Raw genomic sequence first — 22266 nt, forward strand, 5'->3', positions numbered from 1 at the left:
AAATGCTTGGCTCTGAAGCCTGCACAGTAGCTTTGAAAGAAAGTTGCTATGGGTGATGCAAACAAAGAGCTAGAACAAGGGAAAAGAGTTGCAGTTTATAGCGGGGAATTAATCACAGAACTTAACTGTACTGGTCAGATATCCTTAAAGCCTTGGAGGCATCCCTGCTCCCTCCCATCTGACCTACTTCCATTCTTACTTCTAATGTACTTGCTAGACACCACTGTGCAAACATAGCACTTGCTTCTTGGATCAGTCTTTTCCAACAAGACACAGCTAGATTGCCTTTAAACAACTTTAATAATGCTCTTAAAGCCACCTTCACTTCAAAATCTTGCTTCAGTATACAAGCCAAAAACACAACAGACAGAAAAGCAATGGTGAAGATGCCCAAGTTTCTCAGAAATCATCATCAAAGTCATCACCTGTGCAGAAGAGGCGTTCACAAGAAGAGGTGTGAGGCTTGGGCCTCACAAGGGTGGGTGCAGGAGGTCTGCTACCAGTGCTGAAGTCACCAGCTCCAGCCCATAGCAGCTGACTTGGAGGTTCTTTGGCCAATGCATCCTTCTCACCTGAGCAACTGATGCTGGGCTGCACACTGCCAGGCAGTTTTAAGGCGAGTTGCTCAGTGCTAGCAATGCACTTTTTACATTCAAAATCTGTACCTAGAGGTACAGCACTTTGAGCCTGTTCCAAATGTGTAGTGGCCAGACTTACTGCAGTGGTGCTGTGTGGTCCCAACCTTCCACTGCCATCCTGTGGTGACAAAGTGGCCATAACAGCATTTTCACTACAGTTGTTAGAACAGGAGAGATACTTTTCCCACTTGGAGGGCTTGGTACAAGCAGCTGGGGGTTGGCTGTTCTGCTGTGGCGCTATGGACTCAAAGACAGTTGGCACTACACTGTCTGCAGAAACAGCATCTCCATCACCTTCATCAGGCACTTCTGTTGAACATTTCTTGCGCTGTAACAAGGAAAAGAAAGAGTTTGGTTGTAAAGGCAGCACCTGTACCAAGAAGCAGGCAAAGTAAGAGCACTTCTGTCCTTCAGATGCACTTAAGTTTTGACGAACAATCTGAAGCAGAGCTGAGGCTGATGCTCTGAGTGCATATATGTATCCTGGCTGTGAAGACTCAAGCCAATTTAATTAGCAGGGCAGATAATCTCAGTAACCCCAATAGCTGTGTCTTATGCAAGGTGCTGCTGCTCAATTGCAAAACAGAACTGACAACAGCTGCATTGATGGAGGAATCCGGCTCAACCACTTTTACCTTACAGCAGATGGCATCTGCTACTCCCTGACTAAAACCCTTCAGAGAGAAACTGACAATACGATTTGCTGCCTCTCCCTGTTCATTCAAATACAAGAGCAGCGGAAGACTTGTTCAACTTCAAAGTTACAATGACATAAAAGAAGCCAGGAAAATACTGTTTTGTTTTACTCTTCTTACAGCCAAAAATACTCAAGAGGTTCTAACCTTTTTGGCTCGGTAGAGAAGCTGGAAAGCACCATCTTCCTCTGAGTTCTCCTGAAAATCACTGTAAAGGAAGCTCTTCTGCTTTTGCCTGACCAAAAGAACCATGTAGAAAGGTGCCTGATTAACTCTGCTGTCAGTTTTATCACAAACAAGTCACCATAAATGCTCATAAAAAGCAAACTCCCAGCAACAGAAGTCAAGCCACGCAGTTCACTGCAGCCTGTACTTCGTTCAGCTATAATGATAAAATACCTCCCAAATTGCTTTAACAAATGGTTATCACTTAAAGGCAGGGATTACAAAAAACAAGTTCCTTCCGTTGTCATCCAAAATGGCAGCCTGTATCACTGTACCTTCGTTCTTCAACCGCATTCTTCCTCTGGGAACAGAACTGCTGCCTTGCTGTACTTCCTTCCTCCTCCCCCTCTTCTTGATCTTCACTGCCCTTGTCCAGATACTTACTCCAGCGACTGACTTCTGTCCTTTCCCCCTACAACATTGGAGAATTGCTGAGAACAGCAGAATACCAGGTTCTCAATTCTGGCACTGTCACACTGTACTGAATGCCTCCAGTGACAAGTCAGCTTAGGACACATTCCTCTATTTTGTTTCTATGTTCAGGACCCGTGTAGTGCAGAGTTCCTGTATGCATCACATTCTGCCTCTCTCCTAGAGCTTGTGTTTACACTATCATCTCAGCTGCCTTAATTAATATAAAAGGATCATTGGTCCCACTTTGATTCCCCGGGTCAGCATAGGTAGGTATTTACTCCAGCTATGTAGGTATCGTACCTGCTGTACCAAACTGTTCTCATGGAGGACTGCTGCATTTCTGTTGTCGTTTTCACATTCTTCTGTGTACCTAAAAGAGATGTTTAAGCTGGAATTCTTAATCCAGACTGCAAATATAGTCTGTTTACATAGCATTGGAGGTCAGTCTGCTTTCCTCCCATATAAACAGAGCAATGAGTCTGATCTAAAGCCACTAACTGTGAACTGACAATTCTTAATTGATCATAATTAGGGGCAGAATGGTGTATCTTTTGGGATAACAACTTAAACCCACTGATTATGCCCTAAGCAAGCAAAGAAACAGGGAATTTATTCCATAATGTTTCAGGAATAGCAACTTTTCTTCTTTAATAAGCTGAATAAACAGCGAGTTTTCCTCCCAAACCTTAACCCTGAAGCACTGCATTACACAACCAAGTTATCTAACGGCCTCTGACTCATCTCTGAAAATAACCCTGAGTGCAGAGGAAGCTCAACCAGTTCAAGCCCTGTTCACAATTAGGCCATTAATAAACAGACTCTGGGGTGAAATAAACAGGAAAGCCTTACTCAGATTTTCCATCGCAGGAGGAATTACACTCAAATTCTTTACACGAATACATTTCTGCCAATAAAAAGGGATTATCCAAGCAAATCGAAACTCTGTTGTATTTCAACAAATTAAGGCCCAACCAACATAATAATGTTATCTGAAAGAAGCCCTCGTTCGTAGCGACGTGCCGGGCCTCCAAGTGCAGCGGTGTGTAACCGAGTGGCACACACTTTAGCTGGGGGAGCAGCACAACAGCCCCACGATCCCGTACCGAGCCGAGCGGGCAGCGGCCTCCTCCGCGTCCCCCTGCAGCAAGTTCAGCTTCTGGACGTGCAGCCTGCAGTCCCGGCCCGAGCCCTGTCCGTACAGCTGCAAAACAAAGCGGGCAGCGCTCAGAACCGAACGGCACCGACCGCCCGGAGCGCCCCCCACAATCACCACAGGCCGCCCGGCCCCTCCCGCCGCTCACCTTGTGCAGTGCCTGCCGCTGCCCGCACACGCTGCAGCTCCACTTGCGGCTCCGCTTGGCCTATGAGGAGCAGAGCGGTGTAAGGCGCGGCCCGCGGCGCGTTCCCGGCCCGTGTGTTCCCCGGCCCAAACCTGCTGCGCCTGGAAGCGGCGGCACGAGCAGCAGCGCAGCACCCAGCAGGGCGCCGCCATGATGCCTAACGCACGGCAATTCGCGCCTTCTGCTCACGTGACCCCGCTCCCAGCCAATCCTCCACCCCGCCTTCTAAACCCCGCCCCTAACGTTGTACACCACAGAGATGGGGCAGCGCCGCCTTCCAAAGCCCTCAGCTTCTTTATCATTAATCACAACAACAAGAAGAACAGATAAAGTGTCCTGACCCCATTTACACCAACCTGGCACTCCCAGCTCCCTGCTGTGGCCAGAGAACGTCGCTGAGCTCTGAGAAATGAAAGGCAGCCAGGCTGGCCTGGTGGTTCTGGTTGGTTTATTGAGTACATGACAGACAGACAGTGTAAAATCACATGTATTTGCACTTAAAAAAAAAAAAAAAGACAATAAATTACTGAATTATTAGTAAAAGCCGGTTATCTAATGGGCGCAGGGCATGGGAGGCAGAAAGAACAACTAAGTACCAGCTGTAAATACATACAGGTCATGGCGCAAAGGAATCCACATGGAGCACAGCAATAGTGTTAATGGAACATCCACCTGCAGGGTTCTCCCCCTCCTTTATACACCAAACACCAGCCCGTCCTGCAGCACTCCTTGCCTCCAGCACCAGATCCACTGAGCACCAGATACCTGTGCACTGAGATGAGCTTATCTGTTCTAACAGCATTAATGAGTCTTCCTGGGAGCGGATGCTCTGCCATCAGAAGGCTGGTTCTTAGACACTCGTTACAGTTCTTTCATCTCTTTAACTGGAATGAGACCTACCCCGCCCAGGTTTCTCATAATAGACCGATGGCAGAGCACCCTCGTTAGGTGTAAATAGCTCCTGCTGTACAGTAGTTTCTAAGAGCACGGCTGTAGATAGACACTTCATACAAGAGATGTTCACAAAGGACACACTGAGCAGCTGCAGGTGGCACAGGGCTCCCACAAATCTTCCTGACCCGAGCATACACAAGGGCTGACTGAGCAGAGCAGAGGGGTCTTATTAAAATTGGACCCATCACTAGTTAGCAAAAATAGAGAATTAGAGAGGAAACAAATGTATTCCGGACCAAGAGGGAAAGGCCAGCAGAGCAGTGTGCCACTATTCTGAAATGCTGAGGCTGATTCAGGAGCACGCTCCCTTCTTACAACCATCATTGGCCTATTACTGCACTGAAGTCAAGGAGCTTGCGGCTTCCGAGAGAAACTAGAAACAATAACTTTCAAAGAACTGCAAAGGCTAGAAAACCAGGTTTGTCTGAAAAATGCCTCCTGAACGACAGAGATAAGTGTTTGTGTTATGAAAACAGCACATCTCATCTGAAAGAAACCTGCAGATCTGAGACGTGTCTGTGTTTAGATCTTGGGGCGCTGGGAGCAGTGGCGCACATCTGCATTGGAGCTGCTGAGTCACAGAACAGCACTGAAGAACTTACAAGACTACTTATAGGTCAGGGTCCTGTAGCACTTGAGAACACCAGGTGAGTTCTCAGATCGGCAGCCAGAGATGAACGCGGTTTCAAGCCAGGCTGCATCTGCTGTGCAAATTACCCAGGAATTTACAGCAAACAAGGGCAGGCAAGGAGCAGTTACTGTCTGAAATAAAACTTCATTAAAATAAAAGATAGCAGAAGTCAGACATGCATAATTTATGGTGGTAATTCTGTATGTCAGGGGCTATTAGGTTCTAATGGCTCTTGAGAATGCAAATCTAATTCTGTCAACCTCAGGAGCAAAAAAAGCACCTACACAGAACAGTCACTTGTCTGATGCCCCTTACCAAGTGGAATCTACTGTAACTGTGTAGTTAATGGTCTCTGAATAAACAAAAAAACAACCCTGAACACAAAATACCAAACCATCCTGCCATCTGCCACATTATCTCCCTGTATTATTTCCCAAAGTCACTAACTGCTTGCAGTTCACCCTGACACAGAAGAAAGCTCATAGTCGCTGGATGAACTGAACTGCCTCTCTACCTTCTTCTGATCTTTGATCTTTTGGAGAATGTTGACTTTTTTCTCAAAGTAGTTTACAAGAGCTGTCTCAGTCAGCATGGAAGCCAAGATCTGCTCAAAGGAAATAGACCAGTCAGTATCAATGGTACTGCCGTACCTGGCAGCTGAACTACCACCTTCACAGCCAACTAGGACCGTGTCATCTGCAATGTCTTCACACTGCAAGGAGCCTGTGCTGACCATGGAGTAGGAAGACATGGACATATCATCTTTGGTTTCATCATCTGATAGCAGCTGTAAAGGAGAGCCTTGTCCTTCCCCTGAACCATCTCCTAGAGTTTGGTTCTCCTGCTCAGGCTTTTCAGGCTGAACATCTCTGCAGGTTTTGTCCTCACGATCAGCTCGGAGCTGCTGCTCCACTGTTGAGTTCTGACTCTGTTCAGATGTAGGCGACTCCTCTTCACTCACGGGATCTTGGCTACTGGCTGTTTTGCAGTCCTCAGACTTCCTCATGGGTCTGTTGGAGAACTTTTTTCCAACCTCCCCAATTCGCAGGAGGAGGCTGGCAACAGTGGCAATAGCATGGTACAGCTCTTGCTCTACTGGGTCCTCACTGAACATGTTGTAAAGGGTCTTGCATAACTCTATGAACTGTTCCTTTCAAAGACAAAGATCAAAATCACATTTAAGGCTGCAAAAATTGACAGCAGTAGATGAAACAACAGGTTCCATTTTGACTGACTCCTACTTTATTTGCCTCCCAACAAAGTGGCAACTTATTTTTCTGAATCAGAACAAACCCAAGTTAGGCAAACTCTACTCTCTGCTATAGAAGTAGAATTGAGACACAGCTAGGAACTTAATAGTGACAGCACTTTTGCTAACAGGTGGATAGAATGCTAACTTTCACTCCTGAGAAAACCTGAGGTTTTACTTCTACCCAGTTCTGTAGCCAGCTTCTACATATTTCCACAGTAGTACAAAAAGCACCAATAAGGGAAATTAAGAGAAAGGAAAGATCACGCCGGTCATAAGACTCTCTCCTTCCTGTAACCACATTCTTTGCTCTCCACCAAGCAGCCTCAAGTTGAGGCAAAGCAAAAAATAGAACAAAAAAGCCAAGCAAGCTTATATGACTGATGGCATACTTCAAACATACTGCTCTGGTGAGAAAACAAAGATTGCAGGTTTTACAAGAAAAGATGATCCGGGAGGCATAGAATCAAACACATTTGACTAGAGGAAACAAAGCAGTTTGACAGCCAGCTGTAAGTCCACTGAAGAATTCCACACAAGCAAGTAGAATTAGGAGCTTCTAAAGCTCACTACACCAGAACAGCAGGGCAACCTACTGCATGGACTGAGCACGCTAGCAAAAGGACTAGCGCAGTTCTTCAACAAGCTGTTAGTCATCTAACTGGAAACCTTCAGATTCACTTCTTACCTGGCTCATTTTGGGGAGATCTTTAATAGTTTCCTTCTTGGACTCTTTCTCCTTGGCCCACATTCTTAGGTAGTATCTATAGTCCTGTGGGCTGGTACCTTTCTCCTCTGCAAAACATGAGCAGGCCTGGTGGTTAAAGTTTCAGACTTCAAGTGAGCACCATGGCAGCAAAGATCACATCAGAAGTAGGTTTTTATTGACAGCTGAGGAAAGCATGTAGCATTTGGATGGCTGGAGGCTGCATTGTTTGCTGCTGGTATAGCTGATAAAGTTCAGTCGAGCAAAAATTTTAATGCTCCCAAATTAGCTTGGTTTCTAATAAACAAATTCTGCTAGTCAATAACTTAGCAAAAACAATTTTCAAATGTTATAACCTTGGTACATTTACCAGCATCCATGAGGGATGGTCTCTGATACAACAAAGGATAACGAATTGGCTAATATTAAAGAGACAAGACTGGAATGTGGTCTATTTATGATGACATTACCTTTTTCTTGACCACTGTCATTTCTCCTTCCTTTCTCTTCCTGGGTTTCTAAAAACAGTGGAATTAAAAAAATAGTCATTAATATCCGACTTTCAAGAACACAGCACAAGAATAACGTAGAACAGCTCATATCCACATTACAATTATGGACAAATATATTCAATATCTCACACTCCCACTTCATGGTTGGAGGAGTGAACAGAACAGGACAGAAGCAAAAGGTGATGGGATAAATGGGAAAAAAAAGAAGCCACGCCAAAAAAAAAGTGGTGAAGAGCTGAGGTAGAGGGTGGAATTCTGAAAGAAATGGTGAAACAAACACGAAATACAGCTACGTAATGCCATGGCTTAAAGACAAAGAAGTTCACAGCAAGTTAAAAGTGAGATAACGAATGGAAGAAAACAACACTAGTGAGCACATAGGATAAGTGACTATTATTTGTACTGGCTATTACTCATTGCCTGAGCTGACATTTTGAGAGTGATGTGAAGAGTCTAACTATGGATTTCACTTCTGCTTCCCTATATTGTTGTTGGACTAAATGGGAAGTCTTGTCTTAGCTCAGTGCTCAGATGGCCACCCAGCACCAAACAGTGCAATTACTCCTTTTCTTTTTAAATTTTTTTTTAGTATTACTGTATTTTTGTAAACATTAAGCAAAAAATGCATTTTGATTTCCTATTTGACAGCTCCTATTTTGACTAAGGTTGAAACACAATAATAAAAACATAGTTGAACTGCCACAAGAGAGGAGAAGCATCAACTTGAGTATTTAATATAGCATGTTGGTGCTGGTAGACAATATCAACCTTAAAACCGTGCTCAGTATGTCCACATAATCCAAGGACTGACCTTGAGACTCACAGTGCAGGCAGAAATCCAGCTCTGAGACAAAAGGAGATACTGGAGCATCAGTAAGAGGGGTTGAGGAGAAAATATCCCAGATAAAACAGAAGAAAAGGCCACACAGAGACAGAGAAGGAAACAAAAACAAGAAGAGAGACAATGAGACTTGCATGAAAAACCCAAGTTGAGGTGAAAGACAGGAACTGGCAGAAGCACAGTGCTCCTCTTCAGCAGCGTATCATTGTGCTTCAGAGCGTGCAGTGCCCTGCATGACATGGGTGCTGAGCAGTTTAAGCTCAAAACTTCTTTCCCATCATGCAGTAATGACAGCCAACTCAAACACATCAGTAACCTTAATATTCTGCCACCATGAGACCACGCCTTGTAAAAATCACCAATCACAGCACTAGATTTGTGCCAGGATTCCTGTCTAAACTGAGAGGTAAGGACAGCAAGCATTGCATTACCTTCTGCTGTAACATCCTCTGTGAAATAACTTGTGGCCTCCAAAGCAGACTCTGTTTCCTCTGGATTCAGAGCTGTGCTTACAAAGAAAGAAATGTTAAGATCTCTAAGGTAACTGAACAACAGCATTACCCATTTTGTTTGCAAAACTTATGATGCATCTCTTTTCAGTTGTGTGTTGGAACACACCATGCTCACAAGCAGCTCACGGAAGCGATCACTCACCAGGAGGCAGATGCAGTTTGTAAAGTACTTTGAGCTTTTCAGTGAGGTCACCATGGTACATCCCACCTGCAAGTGAAAAAAACACACAAAAACTGAAGGATAAGAAAAAGAGCATTTAGGATTAAGAATCACTTTCTACACTGAATCTCAAAACAACATAAGTTTCCATGCAGCAAGGAACTGCTAAACTGTACAAAGCCACAAAGAAACCTACAGCAAAGTTTCATTTGTAGGTTTACCACCTACTGTTTCCCAAAATGAGAAACTGTCTAGCAGCAAAAATGCATCTTTAGTTCAGCCTGAAGAACTAAATCCTGTAAGGCTGCCACCCTCCCTTCGTAATAGTTCAATCATCAGCATCTCCTTTTAGTTTTCTGCTTGGAAGATGACAGAAACATTTTCTGTAATATAGCAGCTCCAGAAATACCACTTACTCATCCCCGTCACAAACTCCTTGAAGTTAATGAGAGAATCCCTGTTCTCATCCAGAAGCCGGAACAAGCGCCCTGCTAGCACAGGGGTATGTGCACCACAGGACCAGGGGGTCAAAGCGATGAAGAGCTCTTTGAACTGCTCCATGTCTATGCGATACTGCTCCAGGTAGGGCAGGCTCTGATCTCGGCGGGCAGCTGCAGCACGATTATTTCCCCAGTAGCAGCTCATCAGGTACTTTGCCTTTGGAGGGAAAGCACTGATAAGTCAGGTTATATTATACTAAACAGTCTATGAGATTGGAGCCTTTCATACAGATCAAAAACAGCACCAAGTGAGAAGGGACATTTCAGGACACACAGTTTATCTTGTCCATTATGATGAGCATTACTTCACTACAAATGAGTACAAAATAGAGGAAGTGACACAGATTTCACTAAAAACAAACAATAAGTGAAAAATACAAAAAAAAAAAAAGATTACTTTTTATTTGAGTAAAATGAAACTCAGGCTTTATGCATGCAGATATTAGAACTAGGCCTCCCTGAGTCCATAGCACCATGAAATTGAGCTTGCATGCGAGCAAGCACAGCGTAATTGAGCTTGAGTGACTTTGGGAAATGCACTTGGGTGTATTTAACAACACTTCCAATGACAAATAAAGACAAAGCACTTGAGTAATTGTGTTACAATTACAGAGCAAGTTTGTGGCAAACTCGAAAATGAAAACTGAGGTTCAAGTCAATCTTAGCTCCATGTTCTAAGTACTACATGTCATTTCTACCATTGACTATGAACCCTCTCTCTGAATGAGCACAATTCAAACACTGTGATGAGGTCCGACCATGTTTACAAAAAAAACCTGTTCAGTAATAGAGCCAATCTCACTGGTACCACATATATAACAGAATCCCTTATTTGCTCCTTACCTTGAACACTACATACAGCTCTTCTAGTTCTTCAATAGAGAAACCAATGTCACTAGACACAGCCCGGACCTAGTTAGAGGGCAAACAGAGTGATTTCTTTCAAAGCTACCCAAATTAAACATGACTCACTGAAATCTGTGAGCATAGAAGCTAAGAAAAGATTTGCAAGAAGGTATGAGAAAGGGGAGGAGAGAAAACATATCTGCCCCAGTACTTCCCATTGCTATGGATTACAGGTCAGGAAGACAGCTTCAAGTCAAGCAGAAACTGCTGACATTTGAGCAGTAAGTAAAAAACTACTGCTACAGCTTCCTGTTTCTGCAGCCCACAGAACTCTGAGCTGTCCCTTCCTGTTGTTTTTATCTTCAGATTCAGATGCATAGAAAAACAACAGTAAAAGAAACGGATGAAATTCTCTACCTGGGAAACGGGAGATAGTTGCAATAGATGTGGACACTCCTTTTTAGTCATGAACCCTTCTGTAAAGCTCCCAGACATGCTAGCATGCTTTCTAAATGCCTTTTTGTAACTCATTTAATCCAGGCATCACATACCACACTCTTCTTGGCCGTGTCCTCCAGAGACTGGATCACCTTCAGCCTTTGTTTAAAACGCATTTGTTCAATGTCATCTGCCTTCAAATTGCTAAATTTCTATGAGAAAAGAAACAGGCTGGGTCAGCACCACATCCTGAAGAATGAATTACCCCATGTTTAATCACATGTTTTTTACAAAGTGCACTGTCACACCAAAGACCATCCAACAACCCCAAAATACTTTGACCAGCATCGAGAAGGTGAAAAAAATATCCTTCTCTCTATTAACCCCTGTCCCAAAATGTAATTCAAAAAATCAGTTGGGTAAAAACTAAGCCAAAACCTGACCTCATAGGATGTTCTGATGAGGTCAAAGATGTCAATTTCAAGTGGTGGGTCATCCCCACTTGTCAATAAGGCATGCAGGTGTGGAATAGGAGGTGAGACACTCTGCCTGTTAACTACGTTGTCCAAATACCTGTGGAGAAAAAAAAACAACATAGAACAAATGCAAGACTCCTGGATTAACGTCAAGGAAGGAAAAGCAGTAATATCCTAAACACAAAACTCCTTCCCTTATTTGTATGATTAATCTAAACACGTAGAAAAAAAATTCCCAGCAAACCTACAACACTATCCTCAATATCTCCCACGTAGAGGTGATTTTCATCCCACTTTTGGGATATCTGTTCTTTCTAAAAGCTCCCAGAGGTACCTGAAGATCGTGCAAAACATAGGACAGATTCACATTTGAAGCAAGAAAATGTTTTATTTACTATAATTGGGAAATATCTGCTTGAAAAGGCTTTACGTTACTAAAAGGCTATTCCTGCCAGGACTTGTTCTTAATAATGGATTAGAATTCTTCTGTGTATTTCGGGTAAGTAACCTCATGGAGTTCAAATTCAGACTGAGAAACAGGAATGTAGTATGCCACAAAGCAAACAACTCTGGATTCCTCCATACTTGAGCCAAAAATTTGTTTCAGCTGCTGCAGAAATCAACAGCAATCCTCTCCAGTGCTCAAGTTTCATCCTAGACTGGTATCTGTGACCTGCTACGTAATGGAATTCAGGGGAACAACAGAAGAGTCTCTCTCGTTAGACTGAAAGGAATGATGACTAAAAGGGGTACTATCACCATTCATTTATAAATAAGAAGAATGGTACCTGCCCAGAATAGTCATTGCTTCACCTTCATCACAGCACTGTAACAACTTCTCCATGTTGGCATCAAGAATGGCCAATGACACCTGCAAGATAAACTTGATGCCCTCATAGAAAAAACAGTCAACAATGACAACAGCACTTTCAAAGGGCATGACACTGAGGAAGAGTGTGAGGAACCAAGAAAGGGATATGGTGGAAATCACTCCCAGCTCCTGCATCTTTTCTGACAGCTGTGGAAGATACTCTCGTGTGAGTTCTTCAAAGATGCCCTGGTCCACCAATGCACCTGGGAGAAGAAACAACAATGGCAGGACTCAAATCTGTTGGTCTTATGATACTGAGCTAATTAATTATTAAGCAAAAGTGTGAGTTCACTTTAATTTCAGCTTTTTAAACTAAACACAAACAAATATACTTGTTACCCTATTCTCAGTAAGTACCACATACATAGATGGAAATTACACCTGACTCCATCTTCTTTGTTCAGCAGTAGCATACAGTATCTCCTCCTGTGCTTCCATCACACACACACAACTTTAAAGAGAAGAAGCTTGTCCTTCATTATCTTTAAAATGCACCACATTTAATTACTTCTGAAGAAACAAAACATTGCTGAGATGCTGATGGAGCTGTAGCTGAAAATCCAATCTCCAGGATGAATTTGACAAAGACTCACCCACTACTCTTGTATTGTAGTAATCTGGCAACATCCGCTCACATAAAGCCACTAGGAGCCAGAAAGCCTCCTCCTCATTGCAGTATAACAGCAGCACTGATGTTACAATGTTCATTGCCTATGTTCCAGCAGCATGAAATATGCAGAAAGAGAGAAATGTGAAGAAATTCATGAAAATATGCCATTACAGAGCAGCTGAACTTAAAAAGCATGATTCCAGCAGAGCAGTCTCATGGGACTGAGAGTCAGATCTATTTGCAGCTTTTACTGGTATCTGAGTCACTAGGTGACCTTGAGCTGATTTATCTTCCTGTTTCAGTTCCTCTGTTTGTGAGGCAGCAGATAATAGGACTACGCTTTGTCAGGCACTTCTGTTAATTGATGTGATAAAAGTGATTTTCAGAGTAAGCAGAAAAAGCTTTGATTATAACAGAGTGATGGACTAAGAACCTCTAAGTGCAGAGCAATAGAGAATACGAGATTATTTTCTACCAAGTTGTTTCACTAACCAGCAAATAGTTTCACTTGTGATATACTGCAATACATGCATCATCATTTACTTCATTTATTTGTTTATTTCAGGGAAAACCAGGTGATGCTTTTCTCAAACTAGGAAAGCTCTAGCAGGGAAGCTGCTAAAAGAATCTGGCACTACACCTAACAGAAATGTGCAAAGTCTATAGATGTAAGAGATCCTTACAACGTCACCATTTGTTTCCAAATGGACAGCATGTAGGAAAAGCATGAAACTAAATGAACAATTGGCAAAAAGCTCCAGTACAGTCATGGTCACCATGCAGGGCTAACAAGTCTAAGAATTCTTTCTTACCTGACAGTATCCAATTGTTGGATTCCTGAATGCATAAGCTGTTAAGACCCTCCGGAGAGCAGCAATTCCCAACTCATTCTGGAAGGCAGGATGTTCTGGCATAGAACGGTGCAGATCTCTCTCAATTTCTTCTGTAGCAAGATTGTACTTTCCCATCGACCTTTCCACAAGATCTGCATAGTAACCAGGATGAGTGACCATCTCATTCCAAGCCCCTGTAATGACAAACAAACACTGCTTCACTTCTTGAGCTTTAAAATAGAAACTTTATGCTCAGAGAAGAGGCTGGTGGGGAGCATTATACCAACTCCACAACTGCAAACAGATACAAAAGTAAAGCAATAAACCCATTGGAGTGTAGGTCCTAACACCAAAATCCACACAATGGCAATGAAAGAGCAACTATACTCACAAAGTCATGTCAGGAATGCAATCACTGCATTTTTGTCCAATAACATCACAAAGGATAATTCAAGTGGAATCAGCCAGTGATTTATTTACTCCGAAACGAGATGTGATTTATACCTTTTCCTCTGAGACATGCTAAAAGCTTGTTTCTGCAAGCTACCAAGGCATCCTACATAACCTCCTACCTGAGAAAAGGAGCCACAGTTCTCCACGAAGATTCTCTGGGATTCCTTTCTGCACCAGCTCCCTAGTCTTGGTAGTACGATACATACACATCCCTCTCCCATATTCAAAGAAATGAATGTTCCAAGACTCCTCCTTCATCTTCTCCTTTGCCTTCACAGGAACAAATATTGCCATTTTAGGAGATTAAAGCATTTTTAGGCTTATAAGGTAGGTGATTTCTGGGTACTCAGACCTACACTTCATAAAAGAAATGCACCGTGACATTTAAAGGTTTTATTCTTCCCGCTGAACAAAAAGGCTGTGTGCTTATCTATGCTGTTCTGAATCTGCTTAAAGTCTTTACAATGGTAACATGGGCCATACAGTGATGCTACATTTATACAAATGCAAGCAGAACTATGGTCTAAGATGACTGCTCAGGAAGCAGAGGTATCAGATATTCTCTTCTACTTTGATATGAAGAAATGTTCTTCACAGACAGCAACTGCATCCCAGAAGCACAGTAACACAAATTGCTCAGCCTCTACTCGTGTATCTCTATACTGACACAGTAAGCTGATGGTCAGGTTACCTCTACCAGCACTATCATGGTGACAGTGATACTGCAGAGGTGACAGAAGCAAGCCAAGAAATCTGCTACCTACTACAAATTATTTACAGTTAATTGCTTTAAGTTAAAATATCACTTACCCCTTTGGGTCCCAAAAGCTCCTCAGAATTTCTTCTGAAAAGTTTGAGCAGTCCCTGGGATGCAGTTGGCACTTCACCAGCACAGAAGTTGACAGGTCGATTGTTGAGAGCAGACGTGGGGCTAACTGCAAGAGGGCTGCTGGAAGGCAGCTCCGGACCTTCCTGGAAAATAAAAACACCGTGATTAAAAAGCCCCACTAAAATGCATTTCTACAGTTGTAAAATGGGCCAAATCTGCCAGACTGGAGACAGAGTTGGTAGAGAAGAGGTGGCAACCCTTCTGGCTTTTCCATATTACTTAAACATCCATCAAGAACTAGGCCAGTATTTCAACCTCTCAATTTCAAGACAACTTATGCTATTAATAGCAGTGAGCCTATGGGAAAATGATTCAATGCTATTCAGTCTGCTCAAGGCAGTAGGTAAACCTAGGCAATGATCTCATTATGTAAATTAACCTCTAGAGCAAAACAGCAAAGCAATTGAGAAGTGAACAACAAAGCATTTGAGCTGAGGCAGCCTCCCTCCTCTGCTCACAGCCCAATAAAAAGAAATTATTTGCTGCTAGGAGCACTGTAACACACTATAATGAGGATGACATTGAAAGATGGGCAAATACTCCTCCCAGCTACTTCTTTAGTACCTCACAGCCAGGATCACCCAAATTCCACTTCCATTCCCTCTCGCTGCTGAGAGGTTTCTTGGATGGGGTTCTCTGCAAGAAGTCGGAGATTCTCTGCACCAAGAAATCTCGGTCCTTCAGATTGGCAAAGAAGAAGGTCATTTTACTTTTAGTGCTGATGGACAGAGGGCTGGGCAAGACACTGGAGCTATCTGCCTTCTCAACTATTGTCACCTAGAAGACAAAGACAAAGGTCATTTGGATCTAGCAGACTCTCCATTATCTGCCAAGTACTACAACAGCTAGAACCACATGAAAGATAAGATAAGCCTGTAGTCTTAATTACAGCTAATTCCCACCTCCCTGAGAGGAATGATGAGGTGACAGGCCTCCTCTGCCTTGCTGGCAAAGCAGATGTAATTGTTGGAAACAAACATCTGACCAGGAATGTGCATCTTGTTGAATGGTGTCCACAACGTGCAGTCTGTGTGTCCATCCAGGCACTCATCCTTGGGCAGCCGGAAAGTGGCACGGTAGCATTCATTTTTGGCCCGAGCATCCAGGTCCCTGGGGAAAAGTAAAGAGCAGACCTCAGAGCTTTTTACTTCCTTGAAAAAAAATAAAATAAAATACTCAAACACCAATATAAGCACTCATTCCAATCACAAATTCCAGCCTGCACTTTATTTCTTACTATTCACTTCTCTAACTGAGATTCCACCTCTTATCTGATTCCTCTTTCAGCCTTCAAACATGCTTTGCTGCAATGCAAGATGAAATAAGCAATCGTATCTGAGGAACTTAAATGGTACACTGGGTTTTGAAACTGTAACGAACAGGATTTTCAATAGTTTCTAGTTGAAAATTCCTTCCAAAAACTCCTTGTCTGTATCTTCATTCATGACAAAGATAGGAGGGCTTACACAAATTAAGTATCAACTTGGATGGAAAAGCAACATTAGGTAGAGGGCTAATGACTGAAATAAGCAATGCAGCCCCTAATGGGAGAAGAATCCAGGGGCACCTTAAAGCTATGTAGCAATGCAGATTTATTCCTACAATTCCTGTTTCTCTGTCTTCTCCTTGCTGAAAACACACACCTTTTTAGTGCAGAGATGTTCTTCAGAGGCTTCCTGGGCTTTGGGAGGGACTTGTCCTGCAGGAAGCTCTCGTTATCCAGCAGCTGCCGCATAGCAATGTTAGCCAGCTGCTCCATCAACTTGAAGGTCTCATTGATGTTCAGAAACATGGAAAAATAAAGTTCACTGTCCCTTGTGCTCACTTTAATGCACTCAGGGAACAGCAGCGTAGCATTTTTTTCTAGCTGGGTTACATCCACCCACTGAATCACCAGCGTCACTGGGGGAAAAAAAAGGCACAAACAGCTATTATTACAATTTGAGGCAAAAAACAAACAAAGCTCAAACAGTAAATATGCTCCTATCGAGTGGTATTTTTCTCCCCTTACACAAAGACAATTTCTTTCTTCATGTTTTTATTGATTTCTCCAAAAACACTTGGAAGTAATCTTTGGGAATGACTAGAAATAATGCAGTCCCAAAAGGGCTCTCTTCCATCCAATGAATGTTTTCAATTAACAATTACTAACACTTCCATTCTTTCTTTCCAGCAAGTTAATTCTGGATTCTGCAGATAAAGCTCTGTAAAAAGTAGGTGGGGGGTCCAAGCAAAACTCAAAGTCAAAATATTGTTTGGTTCTTAAATTCAGTGGAAGTAAAAGCCCAGCTGTGCAACCTGACAGCCTAAGGCACGTGTTGAAAAATGACTCAGGCATTCAGTTTAAATTCACTAAGTGAATATGAGAGAAAGGAGTGACCTACATGTTGAGCCAGAGCTCAAAGTGTAAGATCAACCAAATCAAAAACACCATGGGAAACTGCAGAAAAAGACAGGTTTATAACTCACCCTCTTTGCCCAGCAGGAATGAATAGAAACAGAGGTGATTGACAGTGAGGTACAGCCAGCCCTGCCTGGGTACACGTCCCTTCCAGTAGCTGCAAGAATAGTAATTGACCAACTTCTCCACCTCTGGCATCCCAAACTGCTTCCGCATCTTCAGTTCAGCCTCTTTGAATTTACCTGGATCCTCTTCACTCTGAGGCTGCTGGTTCTTGTTTTCTTCAGCTATAATTCCCTAAAGGACATGGGAGGAGAGGCATAGAGATGAGAAATGAAAGGGAACGCCTGCTGACAGATATGATATACACTAAAAGGTGATGGCAGCCATCCAGAAGACAGAAAGAAGAAATGTGACACAGCAGTTATCATTTCTCCTGTCAAGTCAGAGTAATAGTAAAGACATGTAGAACGAGCAGACAGCCTGCTGGGAGCCTATAAGCTGATTTACTTCTGAACACACGCAGCTAATGTTCATGTTTAACATCTGGCTGAATTTCTCACAGCTGGTCAGGTAACACTGAGAATGCCCTGCAGCAGAACTGAAGTCCATTTTCACTTGTGAGAGTGCTTCCTCAACAGGAAGATCATCTGCCAGGAAGGGCAGAACTCTGCAGGCGGTCAGACCCTGACTGGTCAGTGGGAAGAACAAATGACCACAATCTCACTCACGTGGCCACACAGCAAATACAGGGAATCTCATAGGAGTACTGAAAGAGCCTCAAATTGCTGCTGTTCAATCAAAAATCTGCTTGGGTGAGTTTCTACTCTGGAAAAAATGTAAGGGCTGGGAATGTGAAGTGTATTATCTGCACAACAAGCAGAGATACTTGTCTGAATATGAAATCAGTGGAAGCTGGAGTGCAGTTCCTTTACACCTACACCATCTCAGGAGTGTGAGTACATTGCTTGCAACCTAGAATTCTCTCCCCCAGCTTTGCTGATAGATCAGCCTCAGTTCAACCCTCATGTCAAAGGTATAACTTGCAAGCATTGTAATGAGACACCAGATTTCAGTTAGTTACCATCTGAAGCAAGATGAGCAACCTTGAGATCTACTACTCCTCAACTCCTCCACTCTACCCCTCTAACAATGTCTGTCTGGTGTTACAGCCATAAAGTCATTCTGATAACACTGTATGCATTTCATAATCATTCCAAATGTGTGCATGTCTGAAAAGGGAGCAGAGAGAAGCTCTGCATTGGAGCTCCCAATACCCCTATCCCAAGAGTAAAACCAATTCTCAGTACCACCTCCCCATTCTTTATAACGCTCTGAAGTCTTTCAGGGAAACACGCTCCTTACATGTATCTTGCCCTTAACAAAGGTGGTGATATCTTCTTCATTATCAAAGATGGACAGAGTCTGCAGTAAGTTATTCTCCAGCCATTCCCAATGCTTTGTGATCTCCTTTCGAGATGATCCTAGTAGACAACAGGAAGAACAAAGAAAACACCATTAGAACAAGCTCCTGTTTTTCTCCAAGCTTACAGCAGGAAACTAATAAGTACCAAACAGCAATCATATGTGAAAGATGCCAACTGTCTACAAGCCAAGGGTATTTTACACCCACCAACATGTTTCCAATGAAACATTTCCATTGAGGATAATAAGCACACTGTATGGTGACAATAATGAAAAGATGGTAGTAAATATCTAAAAGATTATTTACAGGAAAAACTCACCCATACAGAAGCCTACAGTCTGCTGGGAAATGCTGAGGCAATCTCCACCAGGGAGCAATCTCCAAGAGATGCTGCCTTAGTGGTGGTCAGCCCTTAAATGAGGTCTAGAGGAGGTAAAGTCAAGCTCCACCCCTTCCAGGAGCACAGCTAAATTACTCTCACCTGTGCTCCCACAGCTGACCCCACACTTGCCTCAGCTGATTAATCAGAGGTTCAGGCTGTGATTACCAATTTCCCATGCACACACCAAGATATCACTCCATTTACCAGTGCACACCAGTTCTTCCCCCCCAAGACCTTCCAAACCCACAGAAAGGAGCTGCATTTTGCATGGGCGATTGTCAGCACAGAACATACTCAACAAAAAAAGCACCCCAAGTTCGCCAGTGTCAGATGCTCTTTGCTTTCTTAAAAAAACAAAGTCTCAGTGAAACCTGTATCAAACATTGGTTGCATTTAACCATACAGCCCTCAAGCTTCACAATGGACAAGCTTCAATGCGTAACCAGCGATTTAAGGAACTCTGCTGTGAAAATCTGCTTTCATTAGAGTGTTTCATTCCCTTCATTGTTTCAGAGATTTGCCTTTACTAAAAGACTCCTTCACCTCTGCCAATGGCTCTCACTCTACAGACAGACGTAAACGCAGCCTGTAAATTCCAGCCCATTCACCTTCTGAAGTTTCAAATCAAAGCAGCAGGAAATCTAAAAACATTACCAGCACATCGCCCACCACTCAAATTCTCTGCAAGAACATTAAGCCCCTCAGTGAGGTCAATGATGGAATGAAGCAAACAGCAGGAAACACAAACAGTTCCCTACAGCTACGGCTCCACTTTAAGAGGCAGCTTCAGCAAGACCACAAAACACGACCTCAGCTCACGTGTGGTTTCATAAGCAAAAACAACTCCAGGACCTGAAGTCTCAAAGGACTGCAGGACTATGAATTTGGGCTTCTGCGTACAGGTCAATGGATTAAACAATGAATGTAAATATATATTGCTTCTGTAAGTTTACTTGATGTCTATTCTAGCCATCTGACATTGTTTTTAAAGCATAAATGACTTTGGACAATATGAACTGGCTGTCAGTACGTACCACACGCCACTGCCCAATACACCTGAGAGTCCTGGGTCTGGTGCAGGATACGGTACGGGGCAACTCTGGCACTGGAATCCAAAACTACGTCTAATGTTCCTACAAGGAGACCTGGAAAGCAAAGATATAGAAATTAATGTAATAGCAAAGCAAAAATTCAGCACTGTTACTACAAGAAAAACAAACAAACAACCCAGTATTACTATGCAGCCTATGCATTATAATCACATAATAAACAATACTCAGCACTGGTACTTGGTCAAGAAAATTAAGACATAAATCCAGTCACTGCATGGAAATTACCTCTGAACCACCTACAGGCAATCCCACTGTTAATGGCTGACATTTAGATGGCAATTAACCAGCCACTACAGCTCATTATGAACCTCTGCCTTCCTGGGAGAGTTCCACTAGAGAAGCAAATGGATTTTTCTCCATGGCATCTGGAGATATTGGACAGGCAGATAAAGTGGGATGTGTTCAGATTAACACTGTCTGAAATGTATTTCACAGAACAGAGCTCTGTCCCCAACACTGACAGCACCCCATACATCTCTTAAGGACCTTCATCAATGCATCCAAATGACTGCAAGAAGAACATGAAGCCTTTGGGATCTCCCTGCTTCTGTCACGTACAGTGATTTTAAAATAGACCAAGATACAAGAGCTTTCAATGCTGTTATCTTTCAGCACCACCTATGAATACATTATGGGAGATAACGCAACCCAAAGGGACTGAACCAGTTCTGGAGGAGCTGTGACACTCCTGCAAGTGCTTCAGTTAAACAACGAGAGCAGGAAGAGAACCCAAATCTGGTAACTTTTCAACCCACGTTAAATAAAAGCAGGCACTCAGGACACAACGCTGAGCACTGTCTGCATCTGTAAGCAAATCCATTTATTTCAACTGCCCGCTTATTAGTTAGATCAAATATCTGGAGTTGGGTAATCCTTAAAACAAATACGGATGTATCCGTTCGCTTGGTAGGAGCTCAGTTTGGATCTCAGGCTTCTTCTGTGTGGTTGCAGGTAGGATTAAGGTCTCATTTCGCGCACTTCCACACGCTGCCATACGAAGCTCTGCTTGTAACGCGATGCCCACAGCTGGGAGATGGGCTGAGCCCCTCCCGGCTGCACCGTCAGCCCCAGCCGTGCTGTGCCGTGCTGTGTGTGCCGTGCTGTGCTGTGCTGTGCCGTGCTGTGCTGAGGCGGCTGTGGGCACGGAGCGGCTCCGCTCCGCACCGCGCCTCCCCCCGCAGAGGCCTCCGAGCTGGGAGGCGCGGGGCGCGGACAGGCCGGAGCTCGGCACCGCCGCCCGGTGAGGCCTGCGGCCCCATAACCCGACAGACCGATAACCCGATAACCCGATAACCGACAGCCCGCCCCGCCCCGCCGGGCCCGCTCCCCATCCCCATCCCCGCGGCGGCTCACCCGTCAGGCCGCCCCCTTTGCCGTGTCCCCGGCGGCGCTGCAGCAAGAAGAAGGGGTTGGCCCGCTCCGTCACCCACAGCGCGCCGGCCAGCAGCACCTCCTCGGGCCCCAGCCACATCGCGGCGGGCCCCGGAGCCAACACAGCGGCTCGGCCCGGTTCGGTTCGGCCCGGCTCGGTTCGGTTCGGCCCGGCCGCAGAGCGCAGGGCGGCGCAGGGGAAGCGGCCGGGCCGCTCCGCAGGGTCACGGCGGCGGCAGCGCCCCCTGGCGGCACGGCCCCCTCACTGCAGCGGGGCGGTGCTGCGCTGCCGCTGTGGCGCTCTGCAGTGCCAAGGTCAAGAGTTCGAGTCCTTGTCGCGGAGTAGCTGAGTTCTAATTCTCCTCTAACCCTGGGATGATTTATTTCCTATATAAATATTATATATATTTCCAGCTCTGATCTGGGCTGAGGCCCATGTGCATTACAGCTGTAATAGCAATAGGTGCGGGCTGGCCGAGCTGACCAGGCTCTGCCCTCACACAACGGCTTCCTTCTGAGCACTGGGTGGGCTGCAAGAAGGGAAACAAAGAGAGGATGTCTCCTTTGCCCCTGCTTGCTCTGTGTCATCTTTTAGGTGCCCAACACCTTGGGAACATGCATTGTTGTTTCCTATATAATAATGGGCCGCTCTGAACCACGCCTAACAGCTAGAGACTGCCAGGCACTGATATGGCAAAATAAAGCAATGTTTTATATACAGTAGGGGCAAAAAAAAAAAGACCTTTCAGCAGCGTGCCACATAGCACGGCTCAGTTCTATC

General features: G+C 44.1%; 2 protein-coding genes across 8 annotated transcripts; both read right to left on the reverse strand.

The window, feature by feature from the left end:
• Positions 1-281: 281 nt before the first annotated feature.
• On the reverse strand, positions 282-3802 carry MRNIP (MRN complex interacting protein). 4 transcript variants are annotated; one of them, XM_015875672.3, is made up of 7 exons: positions 3669-3802; positions 3274-3333; positions 3076-3173; positions 2273-2342; positions 1834-1970; positions 1481-1568; positions 282-966 (listed from the first exon to the last, which is right to left on the reverse strand). In XM_015875672.3, exons 1-7 carry the CDS (start codon positions 3771-3773, stop codon positions 400-402), a joined length of 1125 nt encoding a protein of 374 aa, XP_015731158.2. In that variant the 5' UTR covers positions 3774-3802; the 3' UTR covers positions 282-399. The 4 variants fall into 4 exon arrangements, with proteins under 4 accessions (XP_015731158.2, XP_015731159.2, XP_085374869.1 ...); XM_015875673.3 differs by lacking the exon at positions 3669-3802 and adding an exon at positions 3405-3471; XM_085518743.1 differs by lacking the exons at positions 1834-1970; positions 3076-3173; positions 3274-3333; positions 3669-3802 and adding an exon at positions 2822-3007.
• Positions 3744-21722, reverse strand: TBC1D9B (TBC1 domain family member 9B). Of its 4 annotated transcripts, none has more exons than XM_085518736.1 (22): positions 21468-21722; positions 20037-20147; positions 18560-18678; positions 17263-17491; positions 16437-16695; positions 15696-15903; positions 15358-15570; positions 14715-14876; positions 14024-14174; positions 13431-13645; positions 12602-12719; positions 11926-12211; positions 11105-11234; positions 10775-10873; positions 10221-10289; positions 9294-9534; positions 8860-8925; positions 8637-8708; positions 8176-8226; positions 7323-7370; positions 6835-6941; positions 3744-3808 (listed from the first exon to the last, which is right to left on the reverse strand). In XM_085518736.1, exons 1-22 carry the CDS (start codon positions 21583-21585, stop codon positions 3794-3796), a joined length of 3087 nt encoding a protein of 1028 aa, XP_085374862.1. In that variant the 5' UTR covers positions 21586-21722; the 3' UTR covers positions 3744-3793. The 4 variants fall into 4 exon arrangements, with proteins under 4 accessions (XP_085374862.1, XP_015731145.2, XP_015731148.2 ...); XM_015875659.3 differs by lacking the exon at positions 3744-3808 and adding an exon at positions 4558-6047; XM_015875661.3 differs by lacking the exon at positions 3744-3808 and adding an exon at positions 5022-6047 and having other exon boundaries at positions 8176-8208.
• Between the last annotated feature and the right edge of the window lie 544 nt (positions 21723-22266).

The sequence above is a fragment of the Coturnix japonica genome, chromosome 18 (genome assembly GCF_054131305.1).
Source record: "Coturnix japonica strain WE chromosome 18, WE-NBRP24, whole genome shotgun sequence".
Taxonomy (NCBI): Eukaryota; Metazoa; Chordata; class Aves; order Galliformes; family Phasianidae; genus Coturnix; species Coturnix japonica.

Bases quoted from the DNA above. Each gene is read 5' to 3' on its own strand.
- MRNIP (XM_015875672.3), bottom strand. From the start codon at position 3,773: ATGTACTCAATAAACCAACCAGAACCACCAGGCCAGCCTGGCTGCCTT. The intron at 2,343-3,075 runs GTACGGGATCGT...CATCTCTTTTAG, and splicing joins GCCGCTGCCCGCTCGGCTCG to GTACACAGAAGAATGTGAAA. The intron at 1,569-1,833 runs GTACAGTGATAC...TCTTTTGGTCAG, and splicing joins AATGCGGTTGAAGAACGAAG to GCAAAAGCAGAAGAGCTTCC.
- TBC1D9B (XM_015875659.3), bottom strand. From the start codon at position 21,585: ATGTGGCTGGGGCCCGAGGAGGTGCTGCTGGCCGGCGCGCTGTGGGTG. The intron at 15,904-16,436 runs GTGTGTGTTTTC...ACTTTTCCCCAG, and splicing joins AACATCTCTGCACTAAAAAG to GGACCTGGATGCTCGGGCCA. The intron at 12,720-13,430 runs GTAAGAAAGAAT...GCTGGAACATAG, and splicing joins CAACAATTGGATACTGTCAG to GCAATGAACATTGTAACATC.